Source organism: Petromyzon marinus, chromosome 29 (assembly GCF_048934315.1).
Source record: "Petromyzon marinus isolate PM22_M1 ecotype Great Lakes invasive population chromosome 29, UKy_Petmar_22M1.pri1.0, whole genome shotgun sequence".
Taxonomy (NCBI): Eukaryota; Metazoa; Chordata; class Hyperoartia; order Petromyzontiformes; family Petromyzontidae; genus Petromyzon; species Petromyzon marinus.
Genome location: NC_133695.1, coordinates 421,384 through 440,131, shown reverse-complemented (window position 1 = coordinate 440,131; position 18,748 = coordinate 421,384). Strand labels below are relative to the sequence as shown.

At 43.3% G+C, this 18,748-nt stretch overlaps 1 protein-coding gene across 4 annotated transcripts in view; it reads left to right on the top strand.

The window, feature by feature from the left end:
• CENPF (centromere protein F) overlaps positions 1 to 14,442 on the top strand; it is a 34,697-nt gene extending 20,255 nt beyond the window's left edge. The window contains exons 13-18 of one of the 4 annotated variants that reach the window (XM_032963074.2): positions 345 to 791; positions 1,510 to 1,671; positions 2,885 to 3,047; positions 6,416 to 6,607; positions 7,288 to 7,457; positions 8,063 to 14,442. In XM_032963074.2, the coding sequence (XP_032818965.1) occupies positions 345 to 791; positions 1,510 to 1,671; positions 2,885 to 3,047; positions 6,416 to 6,607; positions 7,288 to 7,457; positions 8,063 to 8,356 (1,428 nt within the window). In that variant the 3' untranslated portion in view covers positions 8,357 to 14,442. Of the gene's footprint in view, positions 1 to 344; positions 792 to 1,509; positions 1,672 to 2,884; positions 3,048 to 6,415; positions 6,608 to 7,278; positions 7,458 to 8,062 lie in introns of all 4 variants that reach the window. The other 3 variants (XM_076070446.1, XM_076070444.1, XM_032963073.2) reach the window with 3 other exon arrangements.
• The last annotated feature ends 4,306 nt before the right edge of the window (positions 14,443 to 18,748 follow it).

The window sequence follows — 18,748 nt, the reverse complement described above, 5'->3', positions numbered from 1 at the left end:
GTGGGGTTTCCGTGTTCACTTTGAAAATAAGAACTTGTAAACGTGATTGACTCGTTGCTGAAAAATAGCTCATTAAGTTCAAAAGATATATTATTTTTTAAAGTGGTTATAGTTTTGTTTTAATTAAACAGGTGTTTCACTATCAAACGTACAATTTCTAAATGTGTTTTTTTATCTTCCTGTTTAATATTTTAGGTAAATGTATGTGCCATATTCATCTTTTTCCACATTTTTAAATCAAAGTACTTTAAATCTGCGTAAGTCACAACAGGAATATATTTGTCATTTCTAAAATTGCAAACCTGAATAGTAATTTCTGACTCGTGTGTCGCATTGTGGCTCAGGAGAGGGCTGCTGCGGCAGAAAGCCACGTCGCCAGCCTGAAGAACGCCCGTCACGCATTGAGTGTGGAGCTTCAGTCTGTGCACCAAGTGCTGTCTGAGCTACAGGCGAAGAGTAATGTTGCACTGGCAGAACTGCAGGACAAACAGCAGACTTTTGTGGAGGAGCTTCACAAAGAGAATGGTAGAAGATTGGCGGAAATGCAGGTGAAAAATCATAGGGCATTAACTGTGCTGCATTCCCAGCATGATGAGCAACTACTCTCCGTCCGGGGTGATTATGATTCTGCTCTTAGCGAAATGTCTGTCAAGCACGAGACCTTGCGTGCAGAGATGGCAGCAAAACACGGAGAGGCGAGGATGGAAAATCAGGCATTGAAGTTCAAATTGAAGACTCTGCAGGAAGCTCATCAGCAACTGGAGGTGGCGGCTTGTACGTTGAGGATTCAGGTACCTTCAATGATGTGATACTTTAAAAGAAGTGGTCTTTGCAATGATAATTGATGTCTTCGTTTAACGATGAGCAGTGGATTTGCAATTCAGAGATCACTGGGTGGGTTCATTCTCCTGGCATGGCAGTTAAAACAATGGTGTAAGTTTCTGTAATTCCCCACTGTCGCCACCTCTATCAACCCAATAATATGATTGGGTACGCTACAGTCGATCGGCAGATCCTGTGCGGTGGGGTTAGGTACTCCGTGTGGAGGTTAAAGGTAGTCATGCAAAGTCTTAAGTCACCCGTGAGCTTTATTGATCAGAATTCGATCAATTCATTGGCACGTGTAAATGTAAGTGTTTTTTTTCTTTTATCGCGCTGTGCATATATAAATGTGAACATATTTTCTGCTAGAGTTGATTACATGAATTTGAGCATAAAACTACCATGTGCATGAACCCAATAACCAATATGGAACGATTCCCATGAACTCACATTGAGGCCTTGGTCTATCAGACTGACTCTTTCATCTCATCCATACTATGTTCAACCACCACACACAGTGCAGGTCAATACACGTCTCTTTCTGATTCTTTCCTCGCACTGCTCAAATTTGGTGCTGTTTGTTGCTGGCCACTTGATATGTTGGACCTTTGGGCCTGTGCTCGGCAACCGTGATTAAACCATAAAGTCAACAGGAACCGTTCTTGATAATGGCTTGCTTTGTCACAGAATTCGGCAGAGAGGATCGGGCTTGAGCATCAGATCAATGATCTGCAGGAACAGATTTCCAGCCAGGACAGGAAGATCGCCATGCTGAAATTAGCCAAGGAGCACGATGACACCGAACTGAAGGATGCTGAGAAATGCAAGCAAGAACTCCTTGATGCCAAAGTGAGATGACCATGGTTTTTCCCCCCACTGTCACTGCCACTGATACATCACCGGGCAGCTCTTGCAGCGTGAACGTTTTAATAGTGCACATTAGAGCTTAGGGAGTCTCGCAAAACTTTGTGGAGAATTGTAGGGTCAGTGGGGTATGAATGCAGGGTCCATAGCGGCTTGGCCAGCCCATATTCATCATTGTGCATTTTGATAAATAGATTTTTGTTTGCAGTGAATGCTTGTTAAGGATTATTAAAAACGGCAGTAACAGTTTGATCAATGGGATGGCATACATGCAGGAGTCCAGTTAAATAATATAGTAACAGTGTTGTATTACTCATGAATTATAAGAAAGTACGAGTTGTATGAATGTATATACAGTAGTAAGACAGTTATTTTTGCAAATAACATCTAGCAATCCAACAGAATTAATTGAGTTTAACACGTAGGCTTTCGCGACCTATATCATCCATAAGAGGTTTTTGGGTTAGATCGCGTAAATATATAAGCCGTTAAAACCCTCCACCACCCGACACAGCCAACTAGTAAGGGTTGTTACGTAAACGATGAAGCTAATTACTGGCAAAACGTCGTACTCGGATTGTAAATGTTACGTAGAAGGAAAACAATAAAATAATAAAAATATAAAACACTAATGTCGGGTGGTGGCGGGTTTTACGAAAAGAACCAAGAATATGAATCCCTGCAGTCACGAAAGCTTTAAATCGAAAATTGTAAATGTTGTTCCTTGGCTCTCCAACACACCGGTGTGCTGTACTAGTGACGAATTGGCCACGTTCTGTTTACGTGACAATCCTTACTAGTTGGCTTTGTCGGGTGGCGACGGGTTTTAACGACACATTTATAGAATTAATTGAATAAGCCCAACTCTGCTGATGCGATGGAATAGGTTGAAACTGGTCCAGAGGTTGCTTGTTTACTGGAACGAATGCTGCTGGACAATATTGGGCCGGAAAGCCAATAGGCTGGTGGACTGAAAATGTACACTATTTACGTGTTAAGGCACAGAATGGAGATCTGCTTGTACACATTTTACTGTAGTATCATGTCTCTAGCCAAATATGTATTCCCAGGGAGCTGCTGTTCCCCACACCCATGCATATATGCCTATCTTGCTTTCAATCATTATTTTGTTCTGCGCTCCCCTTTGAACATTTTCACAAAGACACGTTTCCTGTCTTATGTTGTTGCTGCCCACCAGGTGGCGGAAGTTGAAGCAGACAAAGCCCGATTGGCCAAGGAAAAGGCTGCTCTGCAAGGAAAACTACAGCTGTGGATGAGCAACGGTCGGCAGCTGGAGAAGGAGAAAGAGGAACTGCACAAGCGAATTCACAAGATGGAGGGGAAACTGAAGACTCTGCAAGGTGCAGTACATTGTTCATATAAAATGACCTTTAAAAATAATACAAATCTACAGCCTTTTGTTAACCAGTGTGAGCGACACAACATGGGGGAGATCTTCAGCAGTGAATTGACAATGGGCTATACTATAGTACACACTAGGCATACTGACGGGGCTACTGTTATATGTATCGTTCTTAGATTTTGGTGTTGTACGTACATATTCCCATTTGAAAAATCCACTGGCATCTCAAGATTGTTTCTTTGAAGTTTCAAGCATTTGGAGTGTGACATGGTTACAGGCAGGGAATGGGCACGACTATCCACATCCTTGCAGGTTATAGTGACCGATATCATAGCTATAGTACATGAGCATGCTAAAGGCATTACTCTTCACTCTAAGTTCAGTGCAATGCAGTAAAGATGCTGGTCTTCAAAACTATGTTCTTGCAACTATCATTTGTACCTGCAGGAGTTTGTGCCATAAAGCATGGCAATTGCCCTATTTAAAGACTCTGGGAAAAGACCAATGTGAATACGCTAATTTAAATCAATTACTCACATTACACTCATGAGAATACTGGGAAACTCTTGCATTTGTGTATGCCCTTCGATATTTCATCAGGTTTTTCATTTGCCAAGTTGTGCCTTTTATCAGCTGCACCATATGCTGAGCTATTTACTGGAGACCAGCTGGAAAATTGGCACAAGCTGCTGTGAAATTGATTTTAAAGAGGCAGTGCATGGTTACCTCTGTTTTTGCATTTATTTATTACTGATACTCCTGCTAACCCTGCTCTGAAAATGATCCCTGAAAGGAGCAGGTGAGATAATTTTTTGTTATACAAAAAGCAGGCTGATAAAGATGGGGCTTTTATAGCTGGCCTATACAATTATTTAAGTAATCGATTACTCTACCAATTATTGCTTCGATCACTCATTAGACAGCACAACAATATTTGGAAAATGCCTCACCTCTTACCATGTGTGTCGCTGGACGGGAGGTGATGAGCATGGCATGGTTACTTGGCATTATCAGACGCGTTGTGCAAGGAATGGCTTGTAGGGGTTTTCTGCCTTCAGTAAACAGCATGCGGGGCGGCCACCATTTTTAAAGGGGCCCAAGTAATCAACCACAAAAGATGAGTTGATTACAAGTTCTGTCAATTAATCGCATAATTACCCCAACTATCATTTTCCTATAAAATTGTACAAGAGAACGGCAAGCACTCTACCCAAACATATACAAATGGACGTTTAATCTCATTTCATTTTATACGTTTACATTTTACAGTAGTGTCTGCATGTGCATACATGCCCTGGTATTTGTAAGTTCCAAAACCTAAACACAGAGATTGAATACAAATGTATGTAAAATACCTTTATTCAGTTTGTTGTGCCGTGCGATACAGAACGTCGTTGCCTCATTTGCAGCTGTATCAGCGCGGCTTTCTTTTCCCGATGTTATCCCTTGGGGTAGCATGAATGGAACGGCTCATCTGAGAGTTCCTGTGCGTTCATAGCCAACCACAACAGAACTGTTTACCAGCATTTAATAAAAATAGCATACCAAACTGAAATGCTCAGTTGGCCTGATAACCGTACAGGTGACTATGGTTTGAAATAATGTGTGTAGTATGTATTATTTAGACGACTGTATTGAGTTTAGCACACATGTGAACATGGGTTTTTAGGCTAATACATACTTGGACTCTACCGTCCTTGAGTTACTCAATCCATCGAGCTATCAGAAAAATAACAGATAAAGTAGAGATCACTTGAACCAGGTACATTGCAGCAGAGATTATATTAATGCATACATCGACAAAGTCAGTGTGTGAAATGGCAACGTTTATTTGCAGTTCTATCACATTGCCTCATTGCCATAGCAACAACATATTTGTCCGTATGTAAGCAATAAGGCTCTATCTTTTCAGCAATGTGATGGTTATTGGCTCGGTTGCTCACTTGTGGGCCATATTGGTGCACCCTAGAGTCATATTAGATTGTTGTTGATATGGCCATTTCACTTGGCTTAAGCCTTTTGTGATGCTTAGAGATGCACTCCGGTGGGGTAATTCAAGAAGCGGATTACATCACGTACTTAAAAAGAAAAAGTAAAACATCTAATTTTGCATGTAAAATAGTTTTCACAATATTTGTATAATTAAGCGTTTTTCTTTATAAATGATTTTAAGCGTGCAGATTAACAAAGGGCACACGATCTGGTTTCACTTCTATTAATGAGCTTTCAAAGTTATGTTTAAATATTCATTTAAAGCTTTCATGACTGCAGGGATTCATATTCTTGGTTCTTTCGGTAAGTCACGTAGAAGGGAAACAAATGGAAAAATATAAAAAATAAAATTCTCACGACGTTTGACTGCAACACAAGCAATCATCATCAGGTGTGAAAACCACAACACTTTTTTCAAATTTTCTTGTTGTGGTTTTCACACCTGATGATGATTGCTTGTGTTGCAGTCGAAACGTCGTGAGAATTTGTTTTATATATATATATTTTATTATTTTATTGTTTCCCTTCTACGTGACTTTACCGAAAGAACCACAAAGAATTCTGTTTAAATGTGTATAAACTCTTATTAATTTTACGTCTTGTCTTATAGTTGCATGTTCGTAAATCAATCTTGATTATTATTTTTTCCTAGGCTATACATTAATTTACTTCACAATGCATATTCAAAACATATTAGATTTTAAAGTGTTCATTGATAAACCTTACCATGTTGTTACTTTAGAATATTATTTCATTGTGGTTGATTTGCTAAAGTTTTTAGTTTTAATACTGATATATGTAATTTAAGTATATTTGGACAAGGGCCGTGGCATGATTTATTCACATATATTTTTTATTGACATGATACAAATTTACTTATTTTAGAAACAAAATTGGAAATTAGTAACGTTATAGGACTGTTAAAATATGTAGTATATGCAAGACGCCAGCGAGTAATGTGAACAACATACATTAAAGTATTTGAAGTATTTGTCTTCCTCGACATCCATTACGGGTGGCTGGATAATTCTTTGGAACCTACCCGAAATTTACTTGGTCAGGGCTCTTTAAATATCCCACCTTTGAAAAATACAATTACCTCTACACAATAGCAATTATTCCCAAGATAATCTTTAAGCAAAACATTTTACTCGTTGGCGATTTATCAAGTGCATAGCGAACTCAATACTTGCAAATTTCAATATAATTTATTGTAAACATGCCGCACATGTGTGGGAATTTATAATTTACAAAATAACTTATGAGGTTCCTCTTTAGTTTGTTGTTCAAGTTTGTAGGAGTGGACTCTGGGTTGTGTCGTGAAATAAAATTATTTGGAAGGTATGCTGAATACCTTGCAATGCTGTGTCTCAGGGCCAGGGGCAGGCTGCAGGAAAGCGCTGCGTGATGAGGGAGACCAGGTGACGGTCAAGCGTGGCAGGAAGGGCGACGTCGAAAACAGGACCGAGGCAAAGCGCATGAAGCCCCTTCCAGAGGGGAGGCGCACTGCCGCACGCGAAGGCACCACTTACCAACCAGACGGGCTTCCGGAGGTTGTAAACAAAGGTGAATTTAACTTATTTTTGAATTAAGCACGACATTTTGTCAGTTTTATGAGCGGGTATTTTTTAAGGATGGGGGACACTAATTATTGTATGTTATTAGAAATAGCATAATATACTTATATTTCTTGTATTGCCGACCAAAAGCAAGTGGGTGGTTATTACTACATTTTGTACTTATGACACTTGACGACTGTCTCTTGCAGCATTGTTTGTGTTTTGGTATATCGTTTGTTTTAACATGATTTATGTGTTCACGTGATCCCAATTGTATTCAATGATAAACTTGCTTAAAATAAGATGCAACCAAAAATATTAATAGCCGTTGAGTTTAAAGTTTAATTAATAGAAACATACTTTCAAATCCATCAGGAATGCTGCTTCCAAAGTGGGTTCTGACAAAATAGCATTTACGCATTCATAAGCGATAGGTCATGAAACTAAAGTACCAACATACTTTGTCTGACATTGATTTCAACGTTTTGTTTCTCATGATGAATGGCAATTTTGGGTGGAACAGCGGCGAACACAATGTATGCATAGTATGCATGTATAAGATACGTGCTATTTGTTGTTTTATGATGCATCTTTCTTTAAGCAAAGCATAGGGATGCACTTCACAGCAGATTGCGGTCATTATCCTATTAGATGTTGTTGTCCCATTTGCTGGGACAGGCTTTGCAGACATCCCATTGGTGCTGGAATCCAGCCCGTACGTGCTCTGTCGCACCACCATGCTCTCCCGGAGGGGAGAGGATGCAGCAGCTTCACCTTCACCCGCTCGGAAGCACCCCGTGACAAACCTGCAGCCTCAGCTCCTTACTCGGAACACGGCCACTGCCAGCAACCCAATGGTAATGCTGCACATTTTGATAGAACGATTCGCATTCATAGGGTGGTACTTGTATCATTCATCAACTAAGAATGCCTTGCATCACATCTCAATAATTCTAATTTCCTGCTGCAGTCTAGCCAAGGGGATCTCTCATGGCAGTTTTCCCTATGTGGTACCCTGAAGCAGAATCCTTGCTCTGCTGCATGTTCATCACTGAACTCGTATTACCTTTTGCCAACCATTGTTTTGACTACGGGTCATGTAGCTCTAATAGTACTGCGCTTGGTTTTCACATTCATCATTAGTTTTACCCCCTTTGTCATTGCCACTTTCTCAATAAAATAATTATGGACTTATACACATTACCAGCCAGATTTCATAGATCCACTTATATGTATGAAAATATTGAAATATATATATAAACTAAAGTTACACTTTTCAAATATAAAATAACTTTAAACGGCTCTTTATCTGAAAACACGTTCTTGGTATATACAATTTTATCTACAGAGAGATTTGTGTAAAATCATTCCTAGTTTGCTCATCGGGCTTGCAAACGGTTGAGAGTATGAGCCGTGAGTGATGCTAACATAGAGCTTCACCCTCCTCGGTTCGCGTCTTGAGCAGGGCAAGGAGCAGGGCAAGGAGCAGGCCAAGGAGCAGGCCAAGGAGCAGGCCAAGGAGCAAGCCAAGGAGCAGGCCAAGGAGCAGGCCATCGGCAGCCTCCCATCGGCGTGGTCGGCCTCTCCAATGACAGTCATCACCAACAGTCCCAGCCGGACGGCCCCAGGCTGTGGCGCCAGCAAGCCAACCAGCCAGCGCTCGCTCAGCAGGCTGTCTCCGGAGCAGAGGGAGAAGCGCAAGCAGACGCAGGCCATCTCCGAGGCACAGCTGGATGAGAACTGCAAAATGCAGTAGAGCTCTTGACCGCATGCCAACCCAAAACACACAAATGAAGACAAACGTGGTATTTTTAAAGGGAATCTACGTTGGATAGAGTCTCATGTTCTTAATGTTTTTCACAGCAGGAATTCTTCATGTAGTTTCATGCACAATTGCGCAGATAACAAGTTAACACAGATTTGGGAAATCGAGTAGCTTTAATTGATGGGTTCGCATGCAATGCCCTTCAGCAGTGGCTCCTCAAACTTCTGCCATTTTACAAACCATCACTGACTGAGGCATAGAAATATGGGCTAAGGTGAACATCCCCATACATGCACACATTCGATTGCTAGGAAATATAGTTCTCTATGAAAAATGAAAAGGTTTTACTCTTTCTAGGCAATACTACCGGTGTCAAGATACTCTTTGGTTTTATTCGGTAAAGTCACGTAGATAAAATAAAACAAAATAAAAGAAAATAATTAAATCACGACGTTTCGGAGGCAACACAAGCTTCCGTCTTCAGGTGGAAAAGTCAACGCAGAATATCTGTGTCAGGAGCACAGTTCAGAGACAACAGGGATTTTATACAGGTGTTGAGGAGTTCCCGACGACGACTCGGAGACGGCTTGAAGGTAAGGGCTTTCGCCAAAGGTTTATTAAGTATATTACAATAACACAAAGGGTGTGACAACTCCCAGGGGTTAGGGGTCTTACACTAAGTCCTGGTCCAGCCCGGCTAGCTCCGGTCTCTCTCCCTCGAGTCGGATGGGGGCACTAGCCAACCCCACCGACCGGGAAGAGCAGCACCTCCTACGGCTACCACCGGCTTCACTCCTGACTCTCGTCGATCCCTCTCTACCCCTGGTTCCTTCTCCACCCTTCTCACTCTACCCGTTCCCACAGTGACCCCGCTTTCGTCACGGGGTCCCCCTTAAATACTAGACGAGACATGACGTCATCGAGCCGCCCAGCGTGCATAATGCCACGTTCCGTGACTCATCGCACTGGACGGCACACATAACGTCACGTTCCCATTTTAATCCTCTACATTACCACTCCCTGTGGAAAAAAATTCAGCCGACTCGGCTGTAAAGAACATAAAAGTAGAGGAGTGCCGGAACCCAAACAACCACATTTACAACAACTCACAACACCATGGAAGTGGCTACAAAGACGGACCGCCCCCAAAACCAAACACAACACCAGGGCAGCCCGACAACAATAAAGTCAAATTTACGAACCCCACATCACTCGGTACGACAATTTTTACAGCCCAACCATAACACAACAACCGACACTTGGGCAGCCCCGACAACACATAAACCGACAATTTTGGCGATGAGGGCTGGAGGCCGACGGCAGCGGTCCGTCTGGTCATCACAGAGCGCCTGCCCCAGCGCACACGTGCTGCAGACCCGCCTCCCCATGCGGCATCAACCGCCAGGCCAGGCACCGCGCCAGCTAGTGACAGGCCCCAGGAGAGCTGCAGCAGCCCAGCGCTCCTCCCTCCAGACCGGGGCAGGCCACTCGTGGCAGCACCAGGAGTGAGCTGCGGAGGGCGAGTGGAGGCTCCCCCCCCCCCTCCCGCCTCTGCAGCCAAAACCCCAGGTGCGCACCGGCCCGAGCGGTGGCTCCTGCTGCCCCCCAGGCGCGGCTGCGGAGAGGGGCCGTGGCGCAGCCGGCGGCCCACCCCACGACCGCGGCGACATGCGGAGCCGTGGCGGTGGGCGCGGCAAAACCCGCAGGCACAGCGAGGGGCGGAGCCGCGGCGGCCCTCCCCGCAGGCGCGGCGAGGTGCAGGGCCGCGGCGGCCCGCGCCGCGGCCGCGACGACGTGCTGAGCCGCGGGCGCGGCAAACACCGCAGGCACGGCGGCGTGCGGAGCCGCGGCGGCACCCGCGGTAACTTCGGCGGCGCGGTGAGGTGCGGAGCCGCGGTAGCGGTGCACGGGGCCGCGGTGACACCCGCGGCAACCCACGCGGCGCGACGAGGTGCGGAGCCGCGGCCGTACCTGGGGCCCCCCCGGCGGGCACAGCGTGGTGCGGAGCTGCGGCGTCGCCGCCGGCAGACCTCGCGTGCTCGGCGGCACCCACGGTGGAGAGCGGCGGCGCCGCAGCGCCCGTTGGCGCCGACATGCGGCGTCGCATCAACAATGGCGGCCGCTTGCGGCGTCGCAGCCAAAATGGCGGCCGCCTCCCGTGGCGCCCCCGTCGGGAACATGGCGCCAATCTTAAAATTAGCGGGAAGCGGGTTGGCGGGATTCCGCCGCTCCCCTCCAAAATGCGTGTTGAGCGCGCATCTTTGCCTCCACCTCCTCGATCTGGGCGCACAGCTGTCCCATCGGCCACGTGAGCAGCTCCAGCTGCTCCGCGAATTCGCTCCCCGCCCCCGGCGGCGCCCCGCTGGCACCCCCGGACGCCTTCTCCATGTTGATTCGGGCGCCGAGCTTCGCCATCGCCTGTGTGAGCAGCTCCAGCTGCCCCGCGAACGCGCTCCCCGCGCCCGGCGGCGGAGCGCTGGCACCCCCGGACGCCTTCTCCTCCCGCTCCGTCCCCTTCCTCTTCTCAGGGGCCGTCACCGGGGCCCTGGACTCCGGGGTCACTGCCGAAGCCTCCTCCATGCCGTCTTCATCCTCCGATCGTCCCGTCGGTGGGTTCTTGCGCGCCGCTCCCGATGTTGACAGTGACGGCAGCGCATCCCACTTCTGACACCAGTTGTTGAGGCGTAAATCATGACTCGGAGGCAGATCTTCGTGTAAGGGCTTGCGCCAAGTTTATTAAGGGCTCACACCAGTTGTTTTATTAAAGACCTCTAATTGCACACGACTCCGTGTACTGCACACTCACTGCCTACACTCCACACCCCAGGGGATAGGTACTGGGGATTCCCTAGCACCCGTAGGCTACGCTAGCTTGGTGCCAATTTCCCCCTACCCCAGGGTCCCATCGCTCCCCCAGGGGAAGGGTACTGGGAAAGTCCCTAGTACCCGCAGGCTACCCTAGCCTGGTGCCAATTTCCCCCTACCCTGGGTCCCGACTTTCACCCTTCACGTTCCAGGACCCTCCAGACGACCCTGAACCCGTGACGGGTTCCAGATTAAATATTAGATGAGACATTACATCATCGAGCCGCCCAGCGTGCATGATGCCACGTTCTGTGACGTCATCGCACTGGACGGCACACATGACGTCACGTCCCCATTTTACTCTACACAGGTTAAGGGAGGGGGGAGGAGTCAGTAAGGGGGCGTGGGAGGGCTGGGGTAAGCAGCCTATTGATAGGCTGCTGCGGGTAACAACCACCTCGCACTGCACGGGAGTGGGTAAAAGACCCACCTTTTGTTATGCTGCGTGGGGGGTCGGGGGGATTTTGAAAGCGGGTGCAGTGCGAAGTGGTTGTTGTCTATTCGTTTTTCGTTATTTTTATACCGGCAAAAATGTCCCCGTAGATATATAGTTCTCTTTGTGTTTATGATCAGCATATACCAGCACTTTTCCTAACACTTAGGTCTATTAATAATTTTACTTGTGAATTCAATATTTACATAATATTCTTATCTATAGAAGTGGATAATCTGTATTATGCATTTTTATCCAAAAAACTCCTAGGCCACTCGACCAATTTCATTGAATGATGTGTTATTTAAAAGCCTATGATATATAGTTTACGTGAATGAGGTGAACATTATTGGAAAAAATACCTTTAACCCAATTAGTTGGCTTATTGATCTCAAGGCTGAGTATCTGCTCCAGCATTTACAACAACCAGGCATGTGGGTGGCGGGCTTGCTGAGTGGTAACACTTGTGCCTCACGCCAACAATGGCCGAGGTAGAATTTCAAACTGTGGTGCCTTACTGTGGCGTCTATGTTCTAGAACCCTGTTTTGCATGGGTTTCCTCCGAGTTCTCCAATTTCCTCTTATCGCAAAAAAAAACCCATACAATCTAGCTGGTAATGGCCAAACATCCCAATGCTAGAAAATTACCTACACATTGCTCTATTGCATGGGTCTGCAGTCAAAATAATAATGAGCCATTTATTTTCTAATTCAGTAAAAACTATTTCAAGAGCCGCGATGCACGTAGTGAATATGAGACTGTGGTGGTCTTAATAAACAACGTCACGAAGCAGCAGTCCTTAAAGAGCCACCGCATGCGGCTCCGGAGCCGCAGGTCACCGACCCCTGGTCTATTGGGTTGACACAGCAACATCGCCTCTTACTGCGCAAACTTGGCAGGACCCTCATAAAAAAGACTTGATACTCGGTGAGACTTCCCGGGTTAAACAAGCGTCCTGATAACGTGGTGCATCTCCATCACAAAATTATACAACTCATAGGTATGTGCTATTGGGGTCAGGTGTGGGTGGAGGTGGGGAGCAGCCATTTTAATATGAACAGGCTACCCTCTAACGGTGTTTTTCACAAATTTTCAGAGGAGAGGGCCACTTTCGCTGATAAGAAATCAACAGTGTGAGGGCATATTCTTGGTTCTTTCGGTAAAGTCACGTTGAAGGGAAACAATAAAATAATAATATATAAAACAATAAAATTCTCACGACGTTTTTTATATATTTTGTTTCCCTTCAACGTGACTTTACCGAAAGAACCAAGAATATGAATCACTGCAGTCACGAAAGCTTTAAATCTAAATTTAGTGTGAAGGCGGTAACATTTAAACCATTTTGTTTCACAGCAGCACGGTGGTAGTGTTTTCACATTTGTGTATTGTCGGGGGTTGCACGTCAGGGGTCGCACCGAAGGTCACCAGGGGCGGCTAGTGTGCCTGCGGGCCTTGCAATGAAGAACACTGCTCTATTGTGTATATACTGGTGAGTGTCAGGTGAGTGATGCATTTCTGACTCGGGACACGTGAGTGGTAGATGTACGTCATTTGTAATTGAGTCACAGCACTTAAGTAATTGTCTTTGTAGAGAGTCGAATAACAGCTTACCTTTACCAGAAGGAATTATTGTATTGCTGATGAGCTATCTAAGATCTGAAGTAAGTAAATAAAGTGCCCTGATGGGGTGTAATGATGCTATTACACCACCACAAGGGCAGCATTTGTAGTGGGAAAAGTCTGACAAGGTTAAAGAATACTTGTGTGCATTCTTGGGTAAATCAGATTTTTGTCAATGGCAGTTGTTGGGTGGTGGAGAGTAGTAATGAGGCTTCAGATCACTCGTGCAATGAGGTGTCATTAAGGATTGTAGTTCGAAACAGTTTCTGCATCTGTTGGATGGGCTAGTACCAGAGTGTGGTGTATTATATTGAAATAACTTTTTTTACGTGTCGTTCATTTGTTGTGGCAGCTATGCTTTTGGATGCTATTCCACATTTACGAAGTATATTCATGCACTTATGTTAAACCCAGTTTTTTTAGTATTGCTCGTGATTATACAATTGTATACCCTTTATTTGCTATAGTGCTAAAGCATTTGTGAACCTGAACAGAATTAACACGTATGCTTGTGATGTTTAAAGTAACGATTAAATATCTCAGCATGGATTCAGTCGTGCATATTTTGTGAGTCCATAATTAGAAAACCGTACACCTTGTTTTGTCTGCATTTACATATCCAATTCGGCAAGTGAAAAAAATCACGTACGTGGTTGTCCAATTCCATTGACGGTGTTTGAACGAGAGCTCAAGCGTCTCGGTGAGACTTTACTCAACATTTCACAATCGGGAATAATCCTGCTACTCGGTGTAGTTGTGGTTAGTGATGCTGCATTTCCAGCTTGCCAACTTGCCATTCGATTTCCGGTTATGGCTAATATCAGTAGCGAGTGATATCTGGACCCGTCATGGACTTTCCAATCCGTGCTAACCATTGTGATGAAGTATGGTAAAACAACGGCTATGACCGATATGTATGGCACTACATTTCAACAATTTTCCATGTAATAGTAAAAGGACCCACATCTCCAGCATGCATATAATATGACATTAATCAGATTCTTTGCAAATATAAATGAGAACTTAAGTTGTTTTACATAGTGTATTTTTTTTAATCCAGTCTGTAATTCTTATGGAATGAACAGTAGTGTATTCTCAGAATCTGTTTGTTCCTTCTGTCAGCTATTTTTGTAATAAACATGTAATACCACTTTTTATTTTGTGCATATATCATTACTATCTTAGAACTTGTCAAACAATTTGGAATGTGTGGTTACGTCACTAGGGAACATAATTCGGTTGTCAGTTGGGGTATGACGTGTTGAAGAGTAAACCCACATTTACAATTCGAATACTGTGACGTTTCGCTGGTGATTATTCTTCTTGCTGCCTCTTCCCACTTTGCTATATGGGTCAGCTGCCCACGTTTTCCAGATGTCACTTCCGTGTCAAAGGCATCTCCCGTGTCACCCAAGCCACTTGTATGTCTCGATTAATGTTTTCCTCCAAGCTCATCTTTGGTCGTCCTGTTCCTCTCCTTGCTATAATTTCTGTTTAAATAATTATATTATTCTTCCCTCTTAACACCAAATGGCCATGCCATCTCAAAGTCTTGCTTCCCTCACTTTTTCAATTCCTTGTAACTCACAGGCGTTGATCTCCCTTAATTTTAAACCGTGTTCACCCGCTGCTCTGCTGTGCTCGTGACTTTTATCCCATCTACAAAGACTCATCTGGACTGCTTTACTATAAAATTCCATCAAAAATAGCAGCTGCACTATAACGATGGAATGGTGGTATCTCATAGTGAAGCTGTTTAATGTTACATTTTTAAGGATCCCACACTAATTCGTTTCTTCATTTCACTATAATGATAATTTATGAAACAGCTTTTTTATATTCGTGAAAATTGTGTATATTATCAATAGAACAGTAATTTTATCCTTGCAAAGATTAGTTATTTTCAACGTAAAATCTCGTCATATATAAAAGGAATGCCGAGGGTTAAGTGGATCACGTTTTATTTTCACTTCAATGTTTAAAACCATTATTTTTTCTACGATTTGACAGTTTGCTGGGCAAAAGGGTAATGGAAATGCTGTTGCCACTGCAGCTGATTTTTAGAAATTTAAGTAAATTGGGCAAAGCATGTATTAATTGAAGGCTACATCTCATTTATTATATCTAATTTTGTAAAAACATTCAAATCAAAGTAGCGTAAATTAAATGTATGCAGTGCCCCTATATTATTCAACATGGTTAAACATTTCATTTTGAATTGACAGGTAATTTCATAGACGTGCTACTTTTGGAAATGTTTGCGTGCCTTTTTTAATGCCTGATTTGCTGTTGTGATATTTGTTAAAAATCAAGTCGAAATTGAGCATGCTTTTGGTTTAGTATTAAAATTAATCTTTTAACACTTTTCCAATTACCATCAAACTCTTTCGTACACTATTCACTACTAAAGCTATGTTACACGTAAAAATTAAAGTGGAACATTCAGGAACCAAAAATAATTAAATTAAAAAGTGTAAGCCTTGCCATCGACATTTTTTTGCCATCATTTTCACTATTAGAGTGGGACGAAATGTTTAGATTTTTGAAAATGAGTAAACAAATCAGTTGAACCTCGTGGAATTCATATTCCCATATTTTTCTTGGTTTTACACTCAGCGTATATTGTCTTAAGTTGGGTGTATTTTATTTGCACGCAGATGTTTCGATTTCCTGCCTTTCTAGTTCGTATTCAGGCCAAGAACCCTTTTGGGGGTCATCTCCCTGCAGATTGGAGGGTGTAAATGAGCAGCCCGGACCAGGTCTGATGGTCAAATACCCAAAACTTTTGAAAAGAAAACACACCCTTTAGATAATTTAGAATCGTTGGTTACAAGCCACAGCCATCTTCTGATTACTGTAAACAATTATGTTCTAAATTATATAGGTTGTGCATTGTCAGCTGGGGAAAGCAAATATTTATTGGAAGCTTTTTTTATATACGGTTGCTAAGCTGCTGCCATGGCCGTGTTGACGCGCAAATCACAAACGGAGATCCATGTCAGAAGTTCACACGACTCGGAAAAGCGTCTCTTGGGAATGAATCACTTTACCAGCTGAACAAATACGGTGAAAATGTCTTCCTCTTGAGTGTGGGGTGGTGTTCATCTCCCGAGGAGACCCGAAGCTAGTGGTAGAACCCCCATGTTCTCACCCTTGGTCAAGTCAATAGAACGTCCTTTATCAACCGTCTCCAAATAACTTTTTTTTAATTAATGTTAGTTCAATGTAACCAATGTGGACCGTTAACTGGCACTTTGAACCAACAGCCATCGACCGACTTGCACATTCTGGAATATAGTTTAGTGGCTTAGCCTAATTTTGTTTTACCATTTAGTTTAAGTGTAATTGGTTTGCTACACGGGTGGTCACGTGGAGCCAGTTGCCCTGCGACTGACACTGAGATCCACGATGGGCAATAATGACAAAAGAAAAGACAAAAAACGAAAATACAAACCTCAACATTGCAAAGAACGAGTCCAGGGTCTTTAACGTTACCCTGATAGGGTGGATAAAAGCATCAAATTTCGTTTTTATGTCTGAAGTCCTTAGAATCAAAATGAGACTGAATTCTTGATAGTATCCGAGATTTCGATTTAAAGCTTTCGTGACTGCAAGGATTCATCTTCTTTGGTTCTTTCGGTAAAATCACGTAGAATGAGAATAAAATAATAAAATAAAGTAACAATAAAATCCTCACGACGTTTCGGCCACAACACAAGCAGCCTTCTTCAGGTGAAAGAACAACTGTCGGGACGACAGAGCTTCAATTAACGCTGCTAAGATTCGCAGCGTCTTTTTAAGCTCTGTGAGAGGCGCAGCGAGCCTTGACAAAGGAGTTTACATATCAGAGCAGGAGAATTTAGCATTGAAATAGTCGAGGGATTAGCTTGTGACGGAAATAGCTGTGTTAAAGTCAAAGTTTACATATCCACAGAAGCATTTAGTATATGGAGGCTAAAGGCCTCCAATTACCAACTATTATAAAGTAAACCATAGCGTCTTTTAAGCTCGGTGAGAAGCGTGAAGAGCCTTGACAAAGGAGTTTACATATCAGAGCAGGATAATTTAGCATTGAATAGCCGAGGGATTAGCTTGTGACAGAAATAGCTGTGTTAAAGTCGAAGTTTAAAAATCAACAGAGGCATTTAGTATATGGACGCTAAAGGCCTCCAATTACCAACTATTATAAAGTAAACAATAGCGTCTTTTAAGCTCGGTGAGAAGCGTGAAAAGCCTTGACAAAGGAGTTTACATATCAGAGCAGGAGAATTTAGCATTGAAATAGTCGAGGGATTAGCTTGTGACGGAAATAGCTGTGTTAAAGTCAAAGTTTACATATCAACAGAGGCATTTAGTATATGGACGCTAAAGGCCTCCAACTAACCAACTATCATAAAGTAAACCGATGTGAAAAAACTAAGTCTATATCACATCAATATAATAAATGTACTCAATATATTCTTGAATAACCATTGGAAAGATGTTTTAAACCATTTCGGTTCTTAATTAATTGTATTTTACGGTGACCGTCAGACCGCAGCTCTTTCGCTGGCATTGTGATTTTCTCCCTCCCTCCTCATCCCTTCCGAGCAGGGATCGACTCGTCCGCCTGAATGTCGCTGTCCTTGGTGCTGATGTTGGGGGGATGGGAAAACCCGCCATTTTCACCATGTAACATTGATATATAACGATTTATTGTTAGTTGCTCAGGTGCTTGGAGAGTATATAGAGTGTATTGATAACATTGAGGAGCTTATATTTTAGTTTTTTTTATTGGTTTACTATATGGTATTCATTATATAGTGTAATGTATACCTAGTTGATGTATGATTAATAGCTCAGCTTATTGAAGCATATATTAAGTACATTTATTATATTGATGTGATATAGACGTAAAATTTCGATTTAAAGCTTTCGTGACTGCAATGATTCATCTTCTTTGGTTCTTTCGGTAAAGTCACGTAGAATGAGAATAAAATAATACATTGATAAAATAACACAATAATATTCTCACGACGTTTCGGCCACAACACAAGCGGCCTTCATCAGGTGAAGGGGCGAGACTGTCTGGTGGGACAGCACTCCAGCGCTGTCCTCCAGACAGTCTCATCCCCTTCACCTGATGAAGGCCGCTTGTGTTGTGGCCGAAACGTCGTGAGAATATTATTGTGTTATTTTATTTTATCAATTTATTATTTTATTCTCATTCTACGTGACTTTACCGAAAGAACCAAAGAAGATGATATAGACGTAGTTTTTTTCACATCGGTTTACTTTATGATAGTTGATTAGTTGGAATCCTTTAGCGTCCATATACTAAATGCCTCTGTTGATATGTAAACTTTGACTTTAACACAGCTATTTCTGTCACAAGCTAATCCCTCGACTATTTAAAAGCTAAATTGTCCTGCTCTGATATGTAAACTCCTTTGTCAAGGCTCTTCACGCTTCTCACCGAGCT